Source organism: Ornithodoros turicata, chromosome 3 (assembly GCF_037126465.1).
Source record: "Ornithodoros turicata isolate Travis chromosome 3, ASM3712646v1, whole genome shotgun sequence".
In the NCBI taxonomy this organism is placed as follows: domain Eukaryota; kingdom Metazoa; phylum Arthropoda; class Arachnida; order Ixodida; family Argasidae; genus Ornithodoros; species Ornithodoros turicata.
The window spans coordinates 47,515,555-47,541,891 of NC_088203.1; the positions used below are offsets into that span (position 1 = coordinate 47,515,555).

Consider the following 26,337-nt stretch of genomic DNA (forward strand, 5'->3'; position numbering starts at 1 on the left):
TTTTCTTTTTCTTTCTTTCTTTCTTTTTTTCTTTATTTATGCCAACATGAGCTGTACTTAGTGGAGGTCCTCGAATGGATTCTCAGTGGTCTTGGGGGTCCGACACAACGAGGAATTTGGGAAACGGTCAGTTCCAAGCTGTGTTGGAGTGTACAAGGGAAGTTCGAATCATATGAGAGTTAATTGCGCAACGCGAAAAGAATAATATGCAAGATTATGGGAGCGAATGGTGCACACTCTAGCAGAATATTGGAGGAGGGCACTTGGTTGGAACAAGCTGCGAATTCAAGACCGTTAACACCTTGAGGCCCTTCCAGTGTACGCTGTTAAAGGAACAATGAAATGATTTTTCGCGAATTTCGAGTAATCTGCAAGAGACCGTTCTCATGATTCCTCAGCATCCTACAGACATCGACATTTAACCGTATTCAGTCCCACGGGGTTCAGTTACCAGGCAAAAATAGCGGGGCGTGACCGACGGATGGATGGTGGTGGTGGTGGTGTAACTGCTTGCCGTAGTCGGCCTCGCAAGGTGGGCAACGTCACGTCCGATGGATGCCTTCGAAGCGGGCTCCTTCATCGCCATCCAATCCTCTCAGCCAACTGTGAACGACGAGCGGGACATACCCCGCGGGATCACGAGGGTGCATGACAACGACGCCGTATATTTGCCGTCGAAATCAGTTGAAATATGGCGAAAGGCAAATTGTTAGCGATGGAGGAAGATCTTATGCGACACACACAGCGTCTAGGAATCGCTCGGTACGCAGCAGCTCGTAAAACGTCACCGACAGAGACATTTTCTGAGGAAGAGTTCTGAGAGGAAAACGTGTTCCGGTAACAATATGACAGTCAACGGCTATATTACATTTGTCGTAGGATTCTGTGTCAACAGTTAGTGCAATCTTGTCTCCAGATCAAATTAAAACATATTTAATGGCGAAGTATGCAAGCTTGCTTGCAAATTTTGCAATTTGCTCGCAAAAGCCCGTCCGCGAATCGGCAACATGCGCTGTGTATGATGTTACGGCCAGTTCGCTTCGGAGGCGGGTTGTAGCAGCTTCCTTTCACGCCCGTGGTTAATATAGAATATTTTCGCTATTTGAACCATTGTCAACTCGATATTTCACAAAGTGAGTGCTTTAGTAAAGAGGAACTAATTGAAATTGACCATAGGCCTTTTAAATATGCTTTCATGGTCCCTTTAATACTGGTACTGGCTACGTAGCTGCGGATAGCCTTAGTTCTTTAGCTCAATAAGTAAAATTTTACTTAGAAATAGGTTGTTGTGTTGCACATATCTTATCATCTTTGCTCTGAACAGACTGCACTACGTCGCTGGGTGCTCTGAGGTCGCCCCTTCTGTGGCTCCATTCAAAGTGGGGAGAGTACACCTTTGTCAACTTCAGCAAGCAGACCTCGAAAGTCGTCGAGCTGCGAAAGAAGAACCCATCTGTGAGTGCATCAGCCACCTAATACGTTTGCATACAGAATCACGTGACTTCTTATCTAACCATTTATTGTGTAGCCAGTCATGGGCAGTATCGAAGATACGTGCATCTTCGATACAGTCTTTCGATACATTTTGTTTATCGGTATTAGGTATCGCATGCCAAAAATGAGAGTATCGGAGTACGGGAATCGAAATTACATTTTGAGTGTATCGGTGCATTTTAGCGATACTCGATACTAAAAAAAAGGCGCAGATATTGAGGCCGTTGTGAGACTTACGAGTAGGGTTGGCGGCGCTCGCTCAAGTGGTAGTACAAGCCAGGCCACAACGGCGTAGGCATGCCGACCATGAATTCGCTCGAAGCTTATGTCCGCGCGCGGCTCCATCGTTAAGGTAGCCGGGGGACGAGACCCTGGGCCGTGCTCTGGGACGCGGTCGTGGGCGCGCGCGGCTTCTAGTTGGTTCCAGAAAAATCTATTCCGTCTCTTTCTACGGCGGCGGCGCCGAAAACGCTCGGCGTCATCCATAGCTGCCTTAGAGAGGACCAACCCCACTGCTTCTGGAACTGCGCTGCCCGATGTCCCCCTGCTCAGTTTGCAGAGAGCACGTCCACTTAACTTAAAGTCTGAATTCCACGTCTGTCATGCCGAAAGAATAGCCACCGACTTAGCTTCACCACTGTAACCCGTTCTACAGCTCACAATAATTCACAACGTTCACCTAAGAAAATGCAGTACCAGCTATGGCTGACGAACTCCGGTGTGCCATCTTGGATAGAAAATATTTTACTGTCACGGTCGTCTGATGGAGACCTAATCATATTACCAGCTTTATTATATTCGGGACTTCATAACACCAACTTTACTATATTCGGGATCTCATAACACAGAGAGAGCGTCACTTCTCAATTCGGTGTATTTTTGACGTGCAAGTATTTTGAAGATTGTCCGAACCAGGACGGTGCTGACAACAAACGGCAAAAAAGAGCAACTTGGGTTACAGTTCCAGGGATTGGGCGACTTGAACCATATGATTAAGATTTTGTACAAAACAAAGCTGATGCTTAACTGAAAAACTGGGAGCTGTAAAAACTTTTGTGCGGGACTGTTCGTCCGACACAAACAAAGACCACGATCAAGATCATTTGGAGATGCCTCTAGTGAGATGATGTAAACACCATGCAGAAGTTTTTGTGCGCAACTGTAAAACTGTCGATTGAATCTGGGTACCTCAATGATCTTTCGCAATATACAACAGAATAACAGGTACAAAAAACTGAATAACTGCGCTAGAAGTACGGGCTTTGACGCAGTCCTGCATCTGCCCCCTACATAAAGAGGTAGTGTGTAATACATAAAAAGAAACATTGGCATAAGCCACAGCCCAAGGTAGGCATAGCCTGTGGTGATGTGTGCTGCATAGTTTATGCTGGCATCAGGAGTCAATCCTTGGCCCCAACTTTTCCTAAACTCCGCTTTTGTGGACGAGACGTCATGACGTCTCGTCCACAAAAGCGGAGTTTAGGAGCGATATGAGCGATATGTGCTGCAGCACATATCGCTCATGCTCACCGACCTCCAGAACAGTCCTTATTTTGCTCACAATACAGTAAAAACACTGGTAAAATCTTTCATGCTTGCTAACCTAAACTCGGGAACACAAAAACATTTATATTTCTCTTGTTTACTTTGAGGTTTTACAGCTCTGTGAAGTATTGAAAACCATAGGAAAGGCTGAAAACCCCAGTCTCTCCCCGACAACTCAGAATGATAAAAATGAAAAAAAAGTGGGCATACTTTAATCATTGTGTCATCTCCAGTGCTGTTATATGAATTAAATGCCTTGACAAGTCTGTTGTGTAAACTGGAGAGGCATTTCATACAAAGGGCTGTTGAAGCTACTTTCGAAAAGTATCCCCGTCACAGTATCAGACAACGTGTGCGAAAACGGGGGAAAAAGTGCTATCATTCTGAGAAGCGCGTCAAGCTAGTTTGGTTGCTATATGGTTTTACAGCGCAAGAAAAGTGTCAACATATTCGACATTAAAACATCACGGTTGCAAGGAAAGAAACTGCGGAGGACCTGCCATTCAGCCATTTTATAGCACTGTCTAGTTTGCCTGGACTTCCACCTGATATTATGAAGCGTTTAAAAGTGTGAACTCCTATGGGTTCGTCTAAGTTGTTCGTCTGAAGTTTATCTGATCTTCTACTCACTGGGCTATACAAGAAGCGAGTATAGTTATTTGGCGGCCCAAGCACAAAGTAATAATAATAGCCCTTTGAAGGGCGATACCACCCGCGTTTCGCCTTCTGTACCTCAAGCGGGCAGTGGTATGGCATTGGAACCACGTCAGCCGAAGGCTCAGGGAGCGCCATCCCGGGGACGCTAGTGCAAATGCGTTCGTTTCGCGCCAGGGCGCGCGCGGGCAAATCAAAGTGAAGACAAAGAAGCGTGTGTTGGTCAACATCTTTGTTCTTTGTTGATCGGATTTTCTTAGACTTTCGCGCAATCGCCGAGTGTAACTTCTGGAAGAACAAAGCTTCCTGGTAGGGACGTGTACAGTTTAGTTGAGATTAGAAGCATTCCAGTTCGAAAAATTTGTAACAATATTAGGTGGTTCTGAATGAAACCACTGCCCATCTGAGATTCAAAGGTAACCTTTTCACTGTAGACGTGCCGTTTGCTGCAGCCTCGCTTTATGGCAAGAAAGTCGTCGTTCCAGAAGACATTCCCTCTGATCCGGAGTCAGTTGTCACGGACAGTGACGGTGATGACGATTCCACACCACATGGGAGCGCCCACGTGGCGTCTAACGGCGCGAATACGTCGCAGGTCTCTGACGAACAAATTGAGTCTGACGACGAAGGGGGAGGAGCCCAGTAACGACGGCAACAGCTACGAGGTCAATGAAGTGGCTGAAAAAGGACTACACACCAAGTTTGAACCAGTTCAGTCAGTTCACCGGTGTGCTCTGTGATAATGAGTCGGAGACAGATGTACGCCCGGTTGATGTGTTCCTCCAGCTTTTCCCACTGGACTTGATTGACGACATGGTGTTTCAAACTAACCTGTACACTACCCAGAACGGACGAGTATTTCCCCCGACTAATAGGAAGGAAACGAAAGCATTTTTGGCTGTAAATATTCTGATGGGAGTGAAGAGGCTCCCAAGTTATCGCGATTACTGATCAAGTTGCGAGGTCATGAGCATCGAGCATCATGTCAGTGAAGCGATTTAGCAATCTGCTGCCTAAAGGCCAGTTCCCACATATAGCGCTTTGCTACATAACACTAGAAAACTGCGCTATATTTTCCTCCTCGCATTGCTACGAAGCGCTACAAAACCGCTCTTGTCGAAGTAGAGCCCCGGTCAACTTTTCTAGCGCTATATTGAGCGGTGAGTCTGCGTTAACCAATCGTGAGCGTCTTTCAGCCGTGACGTCGCGGAAGCTGGGGTTTGTTTTGCTTCCGATCAGTCGAAGCAGCAAGGCGGGAATGCGGCGACGACGACGACGACGACGTGAAAATGGCCACGAGTTTCATTTGCCAATGCATGGGTGTTTGGTTACTATAGTCTGGTATCGCGATCACAGCATCGAAAGTGTCATCCTCCTTCATGCTACGGATACCCGACGCCGACAGTAAGCAATCGGGGTTGCACCGGTACATCACGTCGCAATGAGATATCCCCTGACCCCAGCAGGATAGCGCTATGTGCTCGGTTGTATGTGAGAACGGCAGGTGGATAAACAGCGCAAGATTTTGAGGGCTATTTTATAGCGCTATAAAGCTAAGCGCTGTATGTGGGAACTCGCCTTAAGTTCCACCTCAGTGACAATTCCCGTCTCCCTGAACGTGGTTCCAAAGACTACGATCAACTGTACAAGGTGCGGATGGATCTGTGGAAGTCATCCCATGTCCACAGGTCATTCTTGAATATAATTCGCACATGGGATATGTTGACAAAGCAGACATGATGAAGAGCCTGTACAAAATTGACAGGAAAAGCCGCAAATGGTGCCACCGAATAGCATTTCATTTCCTGGACGTCGCCGTGGTCAATGCCCATATACTGTACAAAAAGGTTACCCAGAACGAGAATGTGAGACTGAAGGGATTTAGGACTGACCTTGTGACAAGCATGGTTGGAGTGCAGGCCCTCGTCAGACGCAAAAAGCGAAAGCGTGGTGAAGTTCCCACATTCAAGAAGAAGGTCGCTGTGGACATTCGGTACGACAAGGTGGCGCACTTGCCATTCCACTTCATTCCACATCACGAATGTGCTACCACTGCAGCAGGAAGGCCGGACCGAGGCACACACGTTGGGAGTGTAAAACGTGCAATGTCTGGCAGTACATGTCGCAGGAACGCAACTGTTTCCTAGACTATCATAAGAGATAATGTTTTGACACCAAATGTGCGCTGGTATCATACGTGTACCACCCTATATTTAGAGAAGTAAACAAACTATTCGTGAAAAAAATGTCTGGCGAATTTCAGGGATATATCATGAGACACAGGACAAAGTATTCTGAGAAAAAAAAAACGCATTCTAAATGTAGTGCCCTTCAAAGGGATAGTTACAAATATGGCTCTCATGAAAAATTCCACACAGCAGCAGGATTTGAATCATTTGCGGATTTCTTGTGTTTCATTTCTCCCTCTGGATGTTCCAGCCTCAGAAGAGCAATTTTTCATTGTTATAACAATAGAACCATCTGAACCATCTGAAAAGAAAACAAAAAATCAATGAGGAAATCAACTTGCAACAAGGAAGAAATTATAATGTGCTGGTATCGACTTTTGTCTACAAGTCTGGAAGTTGAAATACTTTGCAAATTGAAAAGCAACCTAACAGCACGTACAACACAAACGGGAAGAATCTTTTAATGGTGCCTTCATCAAGAGCACATCATACTCATCTCGTGAACTGCCTATAAGAGATATAGTGGAATTTCTTACAGTTGTAAAGTAGCATGTCACAGAAGTATATGCACCAATATAAAAGCAAATACGATTTTGGAAAACTCATTTCTTCACGTCGGTGCCGCATATGTTCTCATACTCCTCGCTTTCTTGGACGTAGGTGCACGACATTTGCATGTCCTTGGTGTCAAGACATAGCATTAAAAACATTCCTTCCCCAAGAACATACATGGTCCTCAGGATGTCCCCACAGTGACATCGTGTCCTCGTCCTTCGAGGTGTATCCCCAAAACGTCCTGAGGATGACACTCGTGGACTGATAATTGGCAATTTTCGAATTCGATGGAGTGGCATGTGGGAGCCCGTGTATTGCATGCGTCCTCGACAGATGTTGCGATAGATTTGCCACAAGATTTGCCAGACTAAGAGTTCGTCACTGGCACATGCCGTACTTAAAAAATACGGCAATTGTAGCGGAATGTTTTGCAGATTTGAACATTACAAGTTACAAGCTTTCCGATGAACATAATGTTTGGATGAGTTCGTATTCACTTTTCGGTCAGTTTCTGCAGTTTACTTGTCTGCATGCTTACAGCTTTCTTTACTGTACGCGACTCATTTATTTTTACACTTATCTTTTTACATTGAACCAGGGAGTCGAAAGTAAGCGAGCAGCTGTAGATTACTTGAACTTGCTGATATAATTTCTTCAGTACGAGAACCCACGCTAAAAGACAACATGGACGGACAACTCCGGACAACTCAAACCAACCAAAGGATTTATTCCTGAAGAAGCACAAATAGGTGACATGAGACTGACAAAGGAGGGTGTTACTCACAGAAGACTGGCTAACGCAATGCGACGTGTGGGTTGTTTCGGCCGCTTCTAAGGGGACTTGCATCACCTTTCTTCATGTATAGCTACAACTTGGCATTGCGGTCACCGTGGAGCATCGCACGAACATCAGCAAATGTGTCGTGACTTCTGAAGTGACCTTATCAACGTTGTTGAAACGTTATCGGAATGGATCTTTAACACATCGCTTAGGTTGACCATTGTAGAGTCAGCCACGTTTGAACGGGATACAGTAGACAAAAGTGTTTTTACAGGGAACGAATAACTCGAAACTTTGAGGGTCACAGATTTTTGCATTGTCGAGTCGTATGAAGGAAGTGATGTCATTTTGCTATTAAGCTCCATAAGCAGTGTACCCACAGTGTACTATGTTGCATCTACCATCCGTTCTAAAAATCATGTTCTCATGTAACAATATCATATCGGCGACAGTTTGTGTCTCCTGGAGTCTTCGGCTATTTTAATCTTTGTCGTCATTCAACGAAATGCTGGAGTCTAACACTTGGTGGGGGCGTTTCTTGCTGTTGCTCAACGTAATTCCTTCAGTTCTGTTAAAGTTGTTAAAGTGCACACGTGTATCATATTGAACTTTACATATTAATAGATCAAACTAGAATGCTAAATCAGTGAATCTTGACGCAGCTTTGGAAGGCCGATCTTCTGCAGGGACTGATCGATGCTGAAATCACAGACCCGGATGTGGACAAAGGTAGTCTGATTTTGTAAATATCAAATATAAAAAAATTCATAAATGTGTAGTAGGTTGACTTGTGAACAACGACTGCTACAATTTTATCTATGTATTTTTTATGCATAGGAAACAAAGAAAAGAAGTTGTCCTCCGATGATGTATGCCTTAACAGCACGATACTCTTCATCGCTGGGTAAGATAACACATTTTTTACCATAAGTAGCTTTTACCTACATAATATTTCTTGGCTTTGATCGCTAGACGTAGGCCACGGACCCAATGTTGTGGGTTCGGACTCTAATGATGCGAGCAATCGTGCACCATGCTTACAATTTCTTAGACATGTCGTCCTCCTTGAGAATTATTTTTCGTGAGCTGAAGCAAAATGAACACTCGGACCGACGAGTATGTCACTGTTAATTCTTTCTGAGAGATAAAAAGGAAAAATTATCCATTCAGAAAGCACTAACAAACGCAGAGACATAAATGGGATTATGCATTATGGTGCATTACATATATATATGTGACTTTTGAAGGGCTATGTATTCCCTGGTATGTAGTTGGGTTCCTCGACACATACAGTGTTTTTCGTCAATTTTCCTTGCCAATTGAGAACACATTCGCCTGTTCCTTGCCTCTGCAATCCAGGTGGACTACATGGAACGGTACGGAAGTCTCAACATGCCCATCTGCAGTCGATATTTGCCAATGTGAACTCCGCGAGTATGATACTAAGCGACGCAGTTCCGTTTTGCAGTTCTCAAATTCTCCCTTTCGAACCGTTCTGCAATCCTGTAATGTGTACGCAAAAACCCACCATGTCTTCTCGATGTAAAACTGCTTTGACAGGTTTCTAGGACCAGATGCACCAAATTGTCGGGAACGTAGAACTTTCTTTTGTCCTCTACGGACCGAAGCTCTTCTCGAGGACCTAACCCTCTCAGAGCTTGACAGCGCTGACTTCCTCATACACTTTACGCGGTGAACAAGTACGTGACAAGGCGTCACCATCACTGAGGTCGGAAGTGTATGTGAAAAGGCGTCACCATCGGTGAGGTCGAAAGTGTATGAAGTGTATGAATCTATTCATTGGCTTCCCAAGTGAAGGACGTGAAGCGCAGCAACACTCAGTCTGAGGGAGAGCTACAAGCAGCTCGGATGGAAAAGCAATAGTTGCACTAGCTGGCGTGCTAGAATATAAAGCCCTTGAGCTGTTTCATGAGAGCCCTTAATCATGGAACATTATAGATATTGGCGTTCCCCTCAGAGACATGGCTCGTGGAAGCCTGATTTGAAGGCTTCAGGTAAGTCAGAGCTTCATCAGACACCCTGGCGATGCCACCAGGTGCTGTCAGATGCCACCGTGAAGAGTGTACGTGACCTGCGTTTGAGACACCCCTTGGACGTTAGCGCATAAAAGGCTGTCGTTTGGAACAAAACAATGACTCAGATATTCCACGGCTTGCCAGGAATGAGATTGAATAGATTGAATATGAATGACAGGCTAAGTCGGGACACGACGACGGAAGCACGCGGTGCTCAATTGCAGTCGGCGGTCAAAGCTGTTCAGCGTAAGGGTTTCGTGATGAATGCAGGAAAAACGTAACTTCCGACGACAATAAGTAACCTTTCTTGGAGACTTGAAAGACTTCACAAAGGGTTGAATGGAGCGTAGCAGATGCCGGTGTGGAAGACTAGAGCTGCAGTGAGAAGGCTTGCAATGACGTGCTAGGACTTGGCGCATAGTACTACGTGAAGAACATGAGGGCGTTCTAGGACTGTAAAGAATGCATGCTTTAAGCTATCTCCTCAAGGAATAAGCTGTATTGATGTGGGCATCCCTTTACGACGAGGAATGGCAGTTCCTTCGTTTGCGCACCGCATAAGATGTTTCAACTTCGTTTCCTGAAATCATGCCAAGCTGATCGTTGAGTTGCTTGCTGCTTAGGGAAAAGCTCTCGACTTATTGTGAGGCATCTGCACAGGTTCGAAACGACATCCACAGGACTGAGCTACTTGACCTTCAACATCGCAAAGCACCCAGATGTTCAGGAGAAGCTGCGTGCTGAAGTCCTTAATGCTCTCGACGAATCGGTAAGTCTTGCTGTCACTGCGGTCGCTGTAAGCTGCTGTAAGCACTGCCGTCGAAATGCACAAAGAGCCCGCAGGATCTCGGTGTGGATATTCCATTTGTGTACTCTACTGCGTGCGCTTACAGAGGGTAGAAAGTAGATAGCCTAAACCTTTAGTAGGTACGGTGTCAGGAACCAAACTTAAGTGTTCTCAAACTGTCTCAAGTTGCCGTATATATGTGCTGCTGTACAAAGAGAGACAGGAAGCTCATGTTTGTTTGTTTGATAAGGGGTAAGGGAAGGTTAGCCATCACAGGAGAGGCTAAAAGCTCATGTACCAATGCGCGATGTGGTTGTCATGTGTCCTAACTGATATACATTTGCACCTGTCCGCGTACATGTGGTTACAAGTTTCTCTTTCTCGAGGAGTCCATTATTTTTTCATGGAAAGACAAGCGCGTGAATGTGGAGGCACTGCACATTAAAAGTACCGGAGATACGTGTAATATGAGCTCTTCGCGGATAACCGACGGACACAATCTGAGGCTGAAGATGGCTTTCCCTTTTTAGAGGTGCATTCAACGTGTATCATTCTTTCTTCCACGTCGGGGAACCGTCTGGGGATTCACGGAAGATGGGCCATTCAAGTTTGGGAGACAGGACAACTGCAACTTTGTCAGATCATCAGAGTGGTCAAATCCATTTTTAGAATGGCGGCCAACACACGTCAATCCACGGTTCACGCCATTGACAGTTATTCACACGTAGATGGAGCTGCTTGCGGTTCAGGACAAGGGGAACAATTAGGAGAAGCTCTCACCAGAACACCGCCAACATCGCGGGGTGTTGTTGTATCATATATGCAGCAAAATCCTTAAACATGGCCTTTCTCACTTTCTCACAAACCGGTTATTGTGTCTCCGACGGTTGTTGTGTCTCCGACTCAGGGCTCCCTTCAGATCCGCGTATTAATCCTTCGTGGTGAAGGGAGGCGAAAGTGAGCTGGTCCTTCATATTTGGAGACGGGCCCCTTGATAACGCGGTCCACCCCTCGGTGGGCCATGTCTTTGAATGGTACGGCCGAAATGCGGCCCCACATGGTCTGTTTCAGAGGGGTGCATCGAGTCGGTACGGTTCGCTTGGAGAACCCATGTAAACACCTCAGAGCGCTCCTATTGCATCCCCAGCACAGGGGTGGCATCCAATGTATTGCTCAATAGACGAAAGCGTGCTCGGCGAACGCAATGCATCCTGGACAGTTCCTGTTCGCACGTCACAGCAAATCTCAAATCACACGTGACCTTAAAGGTGGCGGCGCCCGTTATCAGCGGCCAAACCATTTCTAAATAATGCTGTTGTACTTTCTGCGCAACGTTTTGGACGTCTTTCGGTCACGGTAATTATTTTTATCCAATATTCTCGCGGTAAAACGCGCAGTTTTGCACATAAGGCCTCGTACTGTTCTTTCAAAGATGTGATGACGACCGAGCGTTAAGACTCACTGAGCCGATGCAATGTACTTAAAGTAAGGAAGAAGCACCGCATAGTTTACGCTGGCAAAATACGTTGATCGCTTGGCTGTATGACGTCGTAAATATGTTCGTAAGCGGCAAAACAACATGTAAACAAAGTCACATGACTTCAAAATGACGTTTTCTATGACGTGCGACCAGGACAAGATGGCAGTTTTGCCAAACGCTCCCGTTTGAGGATAGTTACAACAATGGCAGGTTTGTGTCAACCCTGTGATCCCCAGTAGGTGGTGCTCTATGGATTTCTGCGCGCGTTGCATCATGGGAAGTATCACGTGGCGCTTTGGCGCTTCCCATTTGGCGCGTAGTACGGATTCCGATAGCTGTTTTCTGAACTCGGCTGTCGCGCATTTTTGTTTCCTGGATACTTGGACTGTCTCTCCGAACGAAAGCCGTGTCAGCAATATCGGTGAAAGTGCACTTAAGGGCAAATCAGCTGCCAAAACGCTGCTATGCGAGAGACAGCCTTTTCGGAGGTTTGAATTTAGCGGCCGCAAATGGTGAAGCGTGAACGTCAGTTCCTTCTACCGGACCTTCATCACTATCCTCCTCCCTCCATCCACTCGTGCTTGGAGCGACTCCTGCATGAACTCATTTTATAGAGGCTAATAGGCTTTATAGCGTTTAGGCTTCAATCTCGGGGCGCTCCGAGTCGGTACGCTTCTAGCGCGCCCTTCTAAACGGGACCCTTGACAGGGAAACCCAAGACGGAGGACAAGAACGAACGTACACACAAAACATTGGGACATTGTGTATGCCCCTTCCTATGTCACGTCTCGGCGTTTTCGCCATTGACCTTCGTTATGCTTTCTTCCTGAAACTGTATGTTTTTATGTAAAATTGTGAAGGCACAGCCAGGCACTACACTGCTTAAAAACCAGGGTGCTTTTCTTTGCAACAACAAGCTATAGAAGGTTCAAACTCTTCTTCAGCATTGCAGATACCCATGGTGCATGTTAATCACTTTCGTATGCCATAGACACGTCATGAGGCTGGCACACGGTTCGTGCTGTTCAATAAGGAGACAACCATCTCTCATATTATTAGAACCCAGATTTTTAGGTATACACCTAAACCTGCCTGTGTTGAAACAGGTATACCTCCAGACATTCTGCCATGCACAAATATATGCTGCAATAAATATAGTCTCTAATGTATTGCGGTTATTAGTCAACGCTGCAGAGAGTGTGGGAACTCAGCCTCCTACTGCCAACACTTTTCAAAATGACTTTCAAGCACAACACAATGTAGCCCAGCCAGAGTCTAGAATGATATCCGCTCCCTCCCCATTGATTTAATGTACGACTTCGCATAAGGAGTAGTTAGTACAAGAAAGGCGTACACTGTGCAGAGTCGTAGCGATGGGGGGAGAGGGGCAGCCGCACCGTGCGCCTTCGTCAGAGTGGGCGCCAAACGGCTGGCCCAGGCACGTTTTTGTACAGAATAGAGCGGGAATGAACAGAAATTGAGATGGGAGGGGGAGGGGGGTGCTTCACGTTTTCCGTGCCCCCGGCGCTAACTCGCCTAGTGAGGGCTCTGCATACACTCCCTTTTTGAGCATATCAGTATTCAGAGCGTTGTCATTCGCCGCTGTGGCGGGCCTGCAGTGTATTTTGTGCTGAAGCGCACAGTAAACGCACTAAACGTGAGGTGCGTTTAGTGGATTGTCGTGGATGGCGTGTCAAGGATTTTACTTCAACAGCTGCTGGTGGCTCGTCGTCACGGATTATTGTTTAAGGTACCCTGAAACCGCGCGGTGGAGTCGTTGTCATCCAATACACTCATAGACCACTGCAAATCAATCTTCGCAAGGCATGGTATCCCAGAAACCGTGGTGTCAGGCAACGGTCCTCACTTCCACGGATCCACGGCACGGGCATTCGGGACGTTTGGGCACGACTACAACTTGCAACAGTTATAGTTGCTATTAACATGGTTTCTTTTCTTTAAAAGGGGAAAGATGTGCTGTATGACAGCAAGATGTCCTCAAAAAGCCTAATTAAGCAAATGATTACTTTATGTAATTAATTAATGAATATTGCATGCAAATATCCGTCTCATCCGAAAACCCACCTGCGAAAACGAAATTCACGTTTCCCTAATAGCCTTTTTATCAAAATGTGTCCTGCTGAAACACACACAAACACGCACCGTATAGAGAAGCACAACAGTTTGACAACCATGCAATGAATGAGAAGTCCTAGTCCCTGTTCGTATTGCTTGCTCAGTGTACATTGCACAAGCGGCGCCGATCTTCCCAGCAAACAACACACTATTTCCAGTGCCGCTCATTAAGAGAGTTTGGACATCAGGAGGAGGCTGTCTCAAAGCACTCAGTCATTCGATGTCACCTGACGGGCGGCGCTAAAGCAAGTGCGGCCATTTTGGATCAGAGCTGCCGCCTTCAAATCTCCCCTCGTATTCCATTCCGCCATTTTAGAGCGGACGTAATCTCCCCGCACCGCTACGGCTTGCCTTTCATTCCGGTCTTGTGGGCGCAGCGATGATGGACCTGACGCCACGGGTGGTTCCCAAATCGGGGCAGCAAAAGATCACAAAGTGGCCAAACTCTCCCTATATAGGGCTCTGACTGTTTCCACATAAGCGTTGCCTCCCAAATAAAGGAGTAGTTGTTAGAAAGCCAGTTAGCCCATTCTTCAGAGACAATGGTATGTATCCTTGCGCTAGTGGAGACTCGACCTAGGCATACCACGAAGCTCAATATAAAAAAAAAATGCTCATTGTGGAGGCACCTGTTCAAAGATTTCGCAAGGACAGTCCATCTTGTGTCCCATGATTCCTGCAGTGTGTTTACGTTGTTAATGAAATACATTGCTTGATACCAATAGGGAAATCTGGATTTCAACAGAACCATGGGACTCAAATACATGAAGCAAGTTTTCGATGAAACGTTCCGCATGTACCCTCCAGTAGTTGCGTGAGTATTCTTTTCGAACTGAAACTATAACGTTTGTTGAACGACAGTGCAATAATTATCCGGGGTGCTTCACGAAAACCCACAAGCTGAAAGATTTGGGAAGGGCTGACTGCCGAAGTGATTTCTTTGTCTAAAAAAAAAAAAAAAAAAAGAAAACCTCTTCAACAATTAGTGGTCCTTCGAATAATTAGTTTCGATGTGCTTATTTTTTGCTGGGAACATCACGACAATGCGCTATTTCGCTCAGCTATCCACCTTGCAATTCATTAATCTTGGTTTGGTTCACACAAGGGGGTGACACAATATAAGTAAGAGACGCTTCGATGTTCCTCGTGTACCTGAGTGGTACATAACGCTCGCGGTGCACGCGTCATCGTTGGGATAGATGCAAATTTCTTGCGTGCGAGCGTTGTGCGTCAGTCGGGTAGACAAGGAGAAGACTGTGGAAGAGTCTCTTGCGGCTGTTCCTCATATTCGATCTACCGGTTATGTGAACCAGGCCGATGAACACGGATTCAGAGCCGGGTAACTAATTGAAACAGCTCAATGCCTCACTACCCTGCGGAAGAAATATGTACACAGCAACCAGTTGATTGCACGAAAAGTCCACTAAGCGTCGTCACGTGTTTTCTGAAACATTGCTTGGTCGCTCCGGTACGGATGTCGCTGATTGGTCATCCCTCGGCTGATCGCTCAGGAACGGTTGCCATAATTATTTTTCCATAGTGTGAGCCGTTTCGGTATTATGCAGCTGGGGAAATTTCGTGAAACACACAGTGCACAAGGTAGAGGGAGATGGGTAGATGTTAATTGACATTACGAGGTATTGTACTTCATAGGTTTACAACACGGAAAGCATTTGAAGATATCGAGTACAAGGGCCTGAAGATCAAGGCAGGCACGTGCATCATGGCCCCCACATATCAGATTCACATGGATGAAAAACACTGGCCGGATCCCGAGAAGTTTGACCCGGAACGGTAAAAAATACAGCGCGTACCTCGTACGTGCAAGAGGGTTGTGCGCCGGCAATTAACGTGATCATTATGCTGGCAAGGGACAAGACAACGTTATCTTAATTCATCTAAAACACCATAGCGGTCGTCAGTAAAGACCCTTCAAGCGGCAGGGGCTGGTTTACCTATGTGTTCCCCGTTGTCTCCCTTGGTGTTACCATGGCGAGTGTACGGTAATATTCATCTAAATGCGTGGTTTATCTCGGCATTGTTTTATTTGCTACTGGATATTCGTTGTCTTTGAGCTGAATACAGTTTTTGTGCAGGTATCCCAATTACGCAAAAGGACGAAACATTGCATTCACACAGCAGGCAACAAACCTTTACTTGTCACGTTTCGACGCTTGCAACAGTGACAGGGGGTCTCTACCGGAATGCTACAAAATCATAACGAAGACATAAAAGGGTGGACTCGGATCCGCACCGTTTCGTTTCCTGGGGCCTTATTCTCGTCAAAAGTAATGCACCAGATTACTTACTCTCTAAGCTGTCATTGGTGGCGGTGGTTCGGGTGAAAGGGCTCGCCGTTGTCGGCCTCACAGAGGTGGGCAACGTCATGACTGACGCCCTGGAGGAATGTGCGTCCGGGGCCGACTTATAAGGGAAATGTGCCGACATATGTCTGAAAGCGTCTGGTGATTGGTTGCGAAACCAAGAAGGCGTAAACTATAAGAATGGAACGTCACGCGCTGTCAACCAATGATCAAGCATTTAAGCATGGAATTGTGTTGTTGTAGCAGAGAACCGTCCACGAACCGCTTCACGAGAACGCAGCGTTGGGAACGATTCGGAACCGGAACCACGCATCTTTGAATGGGCAATAAAGGCAATAAACAGGTATACAAGGTGCACTTTTTTCTAATGCAGACTCTGTGAACGTTTTCCAAAAAACTGCTATCGCAAAAAGGTAAATAATGGCTCTAAACCGACCGAATATTCACTGCACTCTTTCGCGCTCATATCCCGCTAATGAACCCCCGGCGACAATAGCCACGAGTCATTTTGATGTCGCGCACCATCAACCATTCAAAATGCGGGACGCTTATGCACTCATTTTGTTGTATATAGGGAAGTGAGGTCAATTATAAACATCTGTACACTTGCCAACCCCAAGGTAGCCAGATCAAACGGTACCAAAAGCCCACAATGCTCCATTTCACGTGCGCACTATGTTTTCGGTGCTGTATTTCTCCGCGAGGTCATCGCGATGCTCCCGCAACCGGTTCCTTCGCGAGCTGCAGCTTGCCTTAGTGGGTCACGTAATTTGCTAGGAGAGCAAAATCTCCCCCACCTCCGGAGCCTGGAATAAGGTGTTGCTATACGTTGGAACGTTGTGAGGTGATCCGGCTTTGTGAATGGCATTGTTCTGTGGTAAACACGCTCGCTCGAAGTAAATGAATATCGTGATATAATATAAATGAATATCATATTTGAATATCGTGAGCCACGTTCTTTCATGGAGCATAATAATTGGAGAATGGTCGTCGAGAGGTTTAGTGCCCCTTTAAACCGAAATCATGCAGAACCGTGAAATTTGTATTATTTAATCATATCTATGATGTGCCTTCGCAAACGTTTTGCGAGAGGTTGCGAGGAGACAAGATTGTTGTCATAATGGCACGCGATTGATACAAGTGGAGACGTTTACTAAATGGTGTTTGCATTATCGAGTGGGAAATAACCATCAGTATCATCAATTTAACCGGAAATGTAATTGTTAGGAGTTTATATGTGATTTTCATCACAACATGAAGCCTCCAATTCAAAACAAACCTGAATCATTAATGGCACTATCGCATCCGGGAATGTGTGTGTGCGATCGATGCGGGAATGTTGGGCATGGTTTCGCGGTCTATTTGGCCGAGTTTCTCTTCCGAAAACGGCTTACTTTTTAAATAAACGAATTTTCGGAAAGGGAATTCCGGAGTACTCTAACGTCCGTCGTCCGCTGTTGCCATACATTACATCAAATTGCGCAGGAACAACTCCACTAATTCCGGTGATACACTATCGGTCATGAACGGGGAGTAACCATCCGTTGTAGTTGTAGTGCCGCCAGCTTACTAATTGTTTCGATGCGCTTCGACGTAATCCCGATTGTAGCGGTCGATCAAAATGCCGACGTGAAAATGACGTTGTCAACGTTAATGAGCTCGCCTTGGAGATTGAGAGGAAACGGAAAACCACATTCCAAAACCATTCGTCCTGGTCGAGACTGCTTCCGGTTGCCAATTAAAAGACAAATTATATTGTTCTTGCTGGCTTGCAAGATACTTCCTAACAAAAGACAACAAACACACACACCACACATATATTAGCAATTTAGCACAGTGGATGACAGCAGCACGCAATTAGCGCACCGGCAGTATAGCTTTGGTTACTGTGTCATTAGCAGTTTCCCTTAAATAGTTGGTTCAGTTATTGGCCTGTTGCAGGGCAAGAAGCACAGCGAAGTTTACGTACCCACCCCTAGCAACGTGGGCGGAGCGCGAGGCCCTGCCCTTAGCGTGATATAAAGTAATCGAGGCCAATTACTTTTCACGAGAATAGGGCCGCTGGTCTGATGAGGATGCCCGCATAGGCGTCGAAACGTTAGAAGAAAATGTTTGTTGCCTGTTGTGTCAGAACAGTGTTCTGTCTTTTTTGTCATGACGTCTCCTGGCATTTGGTGTATCTCGGTGGTGTCCACGTGCAAGTACATGCATTCCACTTAAAACGCGTGGGTTTACCCGGTTTTGTGAGTGTACGGAAAAACGTCACGTATTCCTAGACGGACGTGTAACACGCCAACGTTATGCAGCTAAGCTAAGCCATACCTTCTTTGTGTTACAATCTGCATTTTCGAGTACGTTAGGCGCATGTTTGCGTGTATTGCACTACTGAAATTGCATTTTCACCACATTCGCCTTGCATAAGACAAGGGAATTCGTAATATACATGATTATATTTGCCTTTCTAATCAGTTGAAATTGTTTTCACCAGCAAATTAGGCATTGTACGCTTTGTGCACGGCCAACTGTGAGGTGATACCCTTGTTCTTGTTCAAGACATACGTACATCTGTGTCAGTGCACTTATACCTGAACCGTTCGGTATCCCATTGCAGGTTCAGTGCCGAATATAGAGAGCACAGTCACCCAATGGCATACCAGGCTTTCGGCATAGGCCCACGCAACTGCTTGGGGATGCGATTGGCCAATCTGGAAATAATGTACACGGCTGCCAGGATGCTCCTCAAGTTTCGGCTTGAACTTGGAGATTCTCAGAAGGTATGTCTGGGACACCGGACACAACATCTTGCCCATGGTTCTCAAGGTCGTAGAAAAATTCAACTTGCTTTCTTATACTACTACTACTTCGTGCGCGTGGCCTACCTCTCTCAGCACACTGTCCCAAAGCATCATTTTCTCAACTTATCGACCTTAAATGAAAGTGATAAAAGCAGTGAAAGTGTATAAAATTATGTAAATGTTTTTTACCACGACTTACGTGTTGGAAGACAGGAGGAAGACAGTAACGTTTGTGGGAAGCTATTCCAACTCTTGGGGCGAAGGGCGTTTGTTCCGTCCCTGGAGAAGGCGCCACACCGCTGCAGACCCAGGTGCAGTATAGAGACGAACCGTTTATTAATTTACACGCAGTCAAACTTGAAAACAGAAAGGCCACCACCTTGTCAGTCCACACAGTGAATGAGAAAAAAAAAAAAAGGAATGGCCACTCCCGCAACTAGTCAGGGCTCAGCCGCCACCTTTCGGCACTCCACACAAACCCACTCTCCCCCTTCCACAAGATGTTAAGAGAAACTCTCAGAGATCGTCCGCCATGTGAATCACAATTTATCGAGATGAAGGCGCTCGAAGTAAATGCAGGCGACGTTGGCGAGGAACAGCCAGAGCTGTCTCAACATTGCAGGTCGTAGTCCTAGTGGTACGTGCCGGCATACCCTGGCGCTGTGCAAGGGTCCGCTGCACTGAGCTGGTCGATGAATCTCGGGGACTTGGCGAAGTGGGCACAGTACCCTGCTCGCCCCTCGTCTTCATCAGCGCGTCGTAGGGGCCGTAGCGAAGACGACTATCTATCTCGAACGTGACACCCAGCAGATGGGCCTGTCCCAGGAAACAGCATTCCAGGAGCACACAGATTGTAGCCACTTTCGTTTCTCGTGGTGTAGATGCTCTGTCTCCCCGATATTGCTCTTGCTTTCGCTGAGTGTGCTATATCTATAAAAAAAAGGGGGGGCGAGAGATCTAGTTAGGAGGAGACTCATAACCACAAGGGCCTGCAGGACCCTTATAACAAATGCGAGCTAAGCTAATTTTAACAATCGTGAGACACCATGAAAAGAGAGCCGCACGAATAAATGGTACATTGAATCGCAAGCATTAGTTCTACCGGTAGAGATAGTAGCAGCTACGTGCGCCACCTTCCCGGGCGAGTGCTCTAGTGTCCAGAAGTAGGTCCGGGAAGCAGGATCCTGGTCCAGATCCTGGGAAGGAGAATGATTATACGTAATCGGTCTCATATCCGTCGGGGTCTCGGAGTTGATAAGCCTTCAGGTCCGAGACTTGTGCTGGGCCAGATTCTTCCACCGTGTCACAGCGACGCACCCTGTAAGTGAGTCTTGGAAGGCACGCAATTTTGTCGAAGCAAGCGAGCCTGCAAAGACGTCACTAAGCGGGTGTGTCCATCAAAGGACAAGGTCATCGACGCTGTGGTGGGAGTCCATTGCCGTCGGTGTACTGGCGTGCCTGGTCCAAACTTGACATGTCCAGATTCTTCAGTGCCGTCCAAGCTGCAAAGTCCAGTCGGCACCGGGAACCTGAGCGAACCTAGAATAAAAAAGTCGGGCACTACAATCCCGGAGGCCAAGGGCATTCTCTATTAGAAAAGGTACCTGTCGTCTCACGTTCAGGACCACCGGGGTGAAGCTGTAGATCTGCAGACCGTCGTCCTTGTAGCGAACTCCAGCTTAGGCAAGCGAAGATTCCAATCATGGTCGTGCTGGCTGTTAAAAGCAACCAACATCATTTTCTGGTTCCGATTAACACGTTCGGTAATATTAGCCTGAGGGTGATATGGCCTCAGTGTGCCAAATGCCTCCGAATGTAAGAATCCAAGAACAGCAGCAGGTTGCATTGTCAGTGATGAGTTTAGCGGGAATCCCGAACCGGCAAGAGGTGCCAACTAGTCGTTCCCACACTCGCTGGGAACTCAGCGGCCTGGGAAGATCTGGGAAGATCAACTGTGTGAAATGTTGAGTAACCACAAACAAGTACTGACTACCCCTAGGACTACGAGGAAAAGGTCTCATCAGACCACAAACAACTACTTGCAAGGTTCTATTGCTCTGAACAGGCGGTATGCGCACAAGGGGTGAACCACCACGAGGTCTTGCAGTCTGGCATACCGGACACGTACGAACGTACTTTGTTGCGTCCTGTCTTATTCCTGGCCATGTCGGAACGCGACATAACTTTTCATAAGTTTTCCTGCCACTGTTGTCACCTGCCAAGGCTGAGTCATCAAAGTAACACATCAAAGACTTACGAAATTTCCGTGGCACCACGGCTGTGAATGGGGATGAGCCGTCTTCGTTATCTGCCTGGGGTATGTACCTTAACAGGATACCATCCACGCCCTGCAGATAGGAGTCGTGAAGTCGTTCTATTGTACCAGTGTCCGTGGAGTATTGCTCAGCTAGGCATTCAGACAGCCTCTTGCAAAACCAGCCGCTCCCTCAGCGTGTAGGAGCTGCTCTCTGCTCACGACCGTGCCCCACGAGGACGAAACGTCCCGTGCCACTTGTGTTGCTCCCAGGATTTGAGAGGCCGCCTACCCAAGCCTGACAATAATATAGGTACCATATTGGCTGTGTATGGGCGATACGAGACCAATATGTAAAGGGTTTTGCCAATATCGGGAGAATGTCAGGAATACGGGCCCCATATTGCCAAGCTTCACCCAATATCGGAAAAATATTGGCAATATGGGGCGCATTATGTCCATGTGCAGCCCATATTCGCTAAAGATGGGCAAAATGGGAAGAGCACGTATTAGGTACATGTACCAAATGCCCAAGCAGCACGCCCATATTGGACGTTGAAGCGTGTGAAATGCTCGATACATCGTTACATCCAATAACTTCCTGCAGGGGATGCACATCCTTCGAAACCGTAAACATTGGATAATTCCACTGTAACGTGCATTATAACTCAACTGGTGGAAACTTCCGCCATCTTGGTTCGGGATGCCAATCGATTGTCGCCGCGGAAGGAAACAAAACGACTCAGCGCGAGTTGTCGTTCGAGCTAAATCGCGCGGCATACCACTCCTAATGCGCATGCGCGACATTCGAATCAGCCGTTTCAGTCGAGCGAAAACGTCCGTGGTGATACTCTACTGACAATGGAAACGGCAGATAGCGTAAAAAGTGAAATACCTGATAGGACGGAATATCTTTTCGGTTAAAGTGAAGGCCAATGCCGACAGTGCTGTCGCTGAAAGTCGCGTTAGACAACCGTAACCTTCCTGTGATATGTGTCATGCCTGTCGTCATCATGATCATCTGCAATTCCAATCATACAAACTGTTCACTCTGCAGGGTGAAATGAAGATGGGCTACTACGCCTCGGTATCGTTTCCAGCCAGCGACCTCTGGATCAAGCTCTACAAGATATGAAAGACAACACCGCACACCAAAAGAGCTGGTGCAATAGCAAATCCTGAAACCTAGCACTCAGCCCTCAAAAACCAAGATAAGGCTGACACTACGACGAAATACAAGAGAAAAATAAAAGAATTAATAATTAATAAAAGAAACGTGAAAATACCTCCAGTGCCAATTATACACATAAGTGTGTGTCTGCATCACTTGATCAGCGGCTGCTGTTTTTCGTGCATAGTTAGGGGCAGAATCCAATGCCTTGACTCCCTTTCATCCACTTCGCTTTAGACCTCAGTAGTACAATTAGGTGTCGAGGGAGACCAGGGCCCACTGGTAGGCGCGTTTTATTAACCCCTGGGCCGACTTCACTCGCGAATTTTTTTCCCGTGCGCGATGGGTGGCGTTCGGGTGGAGGGCTGCTCGCGCGCTTATCGGCGGGCGGCGCGTGGCCGGAGGGCTGCGCGTGAGCTTGCCCTCGCACATTTTTCAGCCTGGACCGACTTGTTTCGCCATTTTTCCGCCTCGGCCGACTTCAGTCGCACATTTTTTCCCGTGCCAGTGGGTGGCGCTCGTGTGGAGGGCTGCTCGCTCGCATATTGGTGGCCGGCGCGTAGCCGAAGGGCTGCGCGTGCGCTTACCCTCGCACATTTTTGAGCCTGGGCCGACTTCTTTCGCCATTTTTCCGCCTAGGCTGACTTCACTCGCAATTTTTCTCCGCTACAACAGGTGTGCAGTAGGTGGTTTACATGCATGCATAGACATGCAAAGGATAGCCATACACAAAAGTACAAGATGAGATATATTAAAGCCAATGCTGTAATGCCAATCTGTGAATGAGGGAAATCTAACTGCAAAACCTGAAGCAGAAGAAACACAATAGCAGTAACACAATGCAACAAAAATTTCTACACGCAGAAACCACAAACAAACAACACATCTAAAACGCAAATTAATGTAAAAGTTGTCTACAGCGGAAATCAGCAGACACAACTCACAAATACCTTCCCAATTCGTAGAATATTTTTATTAATATCAATCAAGTGATCATCTGAAACAAAGTCAAAGCATGAATTAATTCAGGCAAACATTTTCTAAACAAGCAGCGCGAATACACCATAGAAACCTGTATTTTTTAATGCAAGACCCACCAGTGGATTCGAACAATAAAATGAGAGAACTATAATAATATAATAAATTTTTAGTCAATAAAATGAGCACAGATATGATTTAATTAAGTGCATGGACGGATTTTGTACTCACTACCATAAGTCAAGAGAGCACAAGATAAAAAGCTGCTTCGAAAAAGAAGAGCTGCGAGATGATTCTATTATCACATCATTTCAATACGTCCTAGACATGGTCGTATTCGGAGATATGGTACAAATTACGGAATTGAAGGTGCAAGAACTTGTATGCCGAATCTACAATAGTTATAAAAATATTTAAACGTCAGCATCGGAAGGGTCACTGGGATTGATGGTGGAGCTTTTCAGGTTTGCTAACGAAGGATTGAAATACACTAGACCAGATGTGATTGTAATCATTGCAATGGGCACTGCATTAAACAAGAAATCAATCAGAACAAATTAGATTGTTTCAGATGTTCGCTCGATTAATCTTTTGTGTGCTGGGAATTATGTGTGCATGATTTGTTAGTTGTGCTTGTTGATTTCTCGCTTGATTAACAATAATCTGAAGTCCATTAAATTTGCAACGTTTCTCGTTTTGATTGAGTATTGTTTCCGCTGATGATAGCATAGTATGACTCGCTTGCTTAGATAATGTTTGTCTAAAACCAATTTGCAGTGATATTCATGTCTGTTCTTAGATATTTTTTTGCTTTCTACTGTTTGTTTTGATAGAATTCTTATTGTGTTCTTGGGAATCGAATAATGCTAACATCTATTTACAATAGTTGATCAATAAAAAATTTCATCTCTGTGCAAACTTGAAAAGTCCTAAGAATATTCCCGTTTGGAGGTAAGAATGTGAAAGAGAGAGAGGTCCCCATCCCATAAGTAGTAATGACTGGACTCTCATAGTGCACAACGCTCAACTGTCCTGAACACGATTAAATTAGCAATTAGAGCTAATTGGGACCCCCCACATTAATCAGCAACCTCCAGGGAGCCACCACACTAATTGGGGAGCATCTAACTGGTGCCAGACCAGCTGAGCGTTGTGCACTACGAGAGCCCATAAAAAATATAAAATAGGTAGTAAGAACAATAGATATATAGAAATAGAGTGGAGAGAAACATTTTATTCGAAAATGGACGATGCCGCGGCGAAGAAACCACTCCGCAACACACGAGTGACGAGCGTCCACCATGTTGGTAGTTGGCACACAGCAGTTGCAGAGATCGATGACAGGTGGCTGCTTAGTTGCAAGGCATCACACCAGATGGTGCCACCATCGTAGCTCTATGCGAGAAAGACAGAACAAGACACTAGCGGCAGGTAAAAATGGCAACACTGCTGAACAAGTCTAGGCATGTGAGAGAAAAGGTCTAACTGCTACTGCTAAACAGCACGGAGAAAACAGTACACATCGGAGAAAAGGCAATCGACTAGGCCTAACCACAGCGTCACAACACTACGCGGCTAACACAAGGCGGGAACCACTAGCCACACGACGGTAAACGTGCGTCAACAGACTTGGTACGGGACACCGCTAAACAAGTCTAAAGATGCACGTACAGCGAGAAAAGGCTTAACACGAGCACGGTAAAACAACGCGCAAACATCTGTAAATCACCCACCTTTTTCCCCTGCGACTGCTCATCAGCCAGGCAGAAACTGAGCGAGCGCGGGGACTGCGGAGCAACCAAGCGCACGTCTGCTCTCCGCGACAGCCAGCCAGAAACTGAGCAAGTGCAGGGACTGCGGAGCAACCGAGCGCACATCTGTTCTCCGCGACAGCCAGCGAGAAACTGACTGGGACGCCGCTCCGCGGCCGCTACGCATGCGTGCACGCTCTTAGCGCCCTGTGCGGTGACCACCTGCGAGAGGCTAATAGAGAAGAGCATTCCTGCGCCCCCTGCTGCCATTCTCATTGGTCATAACGTCATCCTATTGTCTCAGGGCTACACTGTTTTTTTCCACTAATGCTCCTTTGGACAAGGTCAATCTATAATGAAGCCATGGCATGACGTCATCATGCACCTGCGTGGCTCAAGGACGCGAACGCTCTAGACAGAGGACCTATTTTATTGAATCACTATCCCAAGATTATTTCCTTTATTCTTCTATAACGATTGCATAGGAAACTATTGCAGAAGAGCGCCGTGCATAAAAACTAATCGTAGGAATTCCAAAGTCTTATTAAATGAGACTTGCAAAAGAACAAAATATCCTAACACGTAACTCCATCAATGGCTAATAAGAGGACTAGGCACTCAACAAATCAACACAGAGTACGAGCAACAAGGAGCGCAGAACGATGCGTCTACTCCATCCGACAGCCAGGCACGGAACTGAATCGTAATGCTTTTTCTCCTCTATAAAGTCATGCATCTGTCCCTCTTGCGGTTGATTTCTGATCTAATTTAACCATAAAATTATTAAGAATAGCGCTATTCCCATTCAGGGCAGCACTACCGACATTGTCAAGACAAGAATGTTCCTTGTCAAAAAAAGAAAAATACAAAGCGTCAACAAAGTGATAAGTGATAAGTGAGTTTATTTTTTTGTTCGGTACCTGCCAACAGCCAGAGGCCTTCTAGGCAGTGCACCAGTCAAAATTACAAAATACAGATACATAGGCAAAGGCCAAAATTCGCGCAAGTTATACAATACTGTGGAATTAACAAAGGAAAGCATGCATGTAGGGGCATGTCAGGACACGTCAGGACAAATCGTACGACTGCTGGGCAACAGAGGAAAACAAACACAAAGACATTTGAACAGAGTGAAAAAGACACTCACCATCATTTTTCACGTTCACAGCATTCCTCATTGTAAATCCGTTCGTCACAAAATCCACTTGCATCGTCAAACAGCATTCACCAGTGACGAACGACACATCCGCACCCCATCAGACGCAGACAGAACCCCACCTAAGCTACGCTCTTCCACTGACGGCCAACACAATTGCCTGGAGCAGAATTAGTGTGTCCACACCCGTCAGTGTCCAAGAGAGAAGTGAATCCTTGCGCTCCCTGCAGGCCATTCCCATTGGTCGTGAC

At 46.3% G+C, this 26,337-nt stretch overlaps 1 protein-coding gene across 2 annotated transcripts in view; it reads left to right on the forward strand.

Moving 5' to 3' along the window:
* The window catches only part of LOC135388458 (cytochrome P450 3A14-like), a 104,342-nt gene extending 82,002 nt beyond the window's left edge, over nucleotides 1–22,340 (forward strand). For both annotated transcript variants that reach the window (XM_064618032.1, XM_064618033.1), the window contains 8 exons: nucleotides 1,325–1,455; nucleotides 7,881–7,947; nucleotides 8,056–8,122; nucleotides 9,915–10,023; nucleotides 14,383–14,471; nucleotides 15,311–15,451; nucleotides 18,593–18,755; nucleotides 22,088–22,340. In XM_064618032.1, the coding sequence (XP_064474102.1) occupies nucleotides 1,325–1,455; nucleotides 7,881–7,947; nucleotides 8,056–8,122; nucleotides 9,915–10,023; nucleotides 14,383–14,471; nucleotides 15,311–15,451; nucleotides 18,593–18,755; nucleotides 22,088–22,165 (845 nt within the window). In that variant the 3' untranslated portion in view covers nucleotides 22,166–22,340. The remainder of the gene's footprint in view (nucleotides 1–1,324; nucleotides 1,456–7,880; nucleotides 7,948–8,055; nucleotides 8,123–9,914; nucleotides 10,024–14,382; nucleotides 14,472–15,310; nucleotides 15,452–18,592; nucleotides 18,756–22,087) is intronic.
* The last annotated feature ends 3,997 nt before the right edge of the window (nucleotides 22,341–26,337 follow it).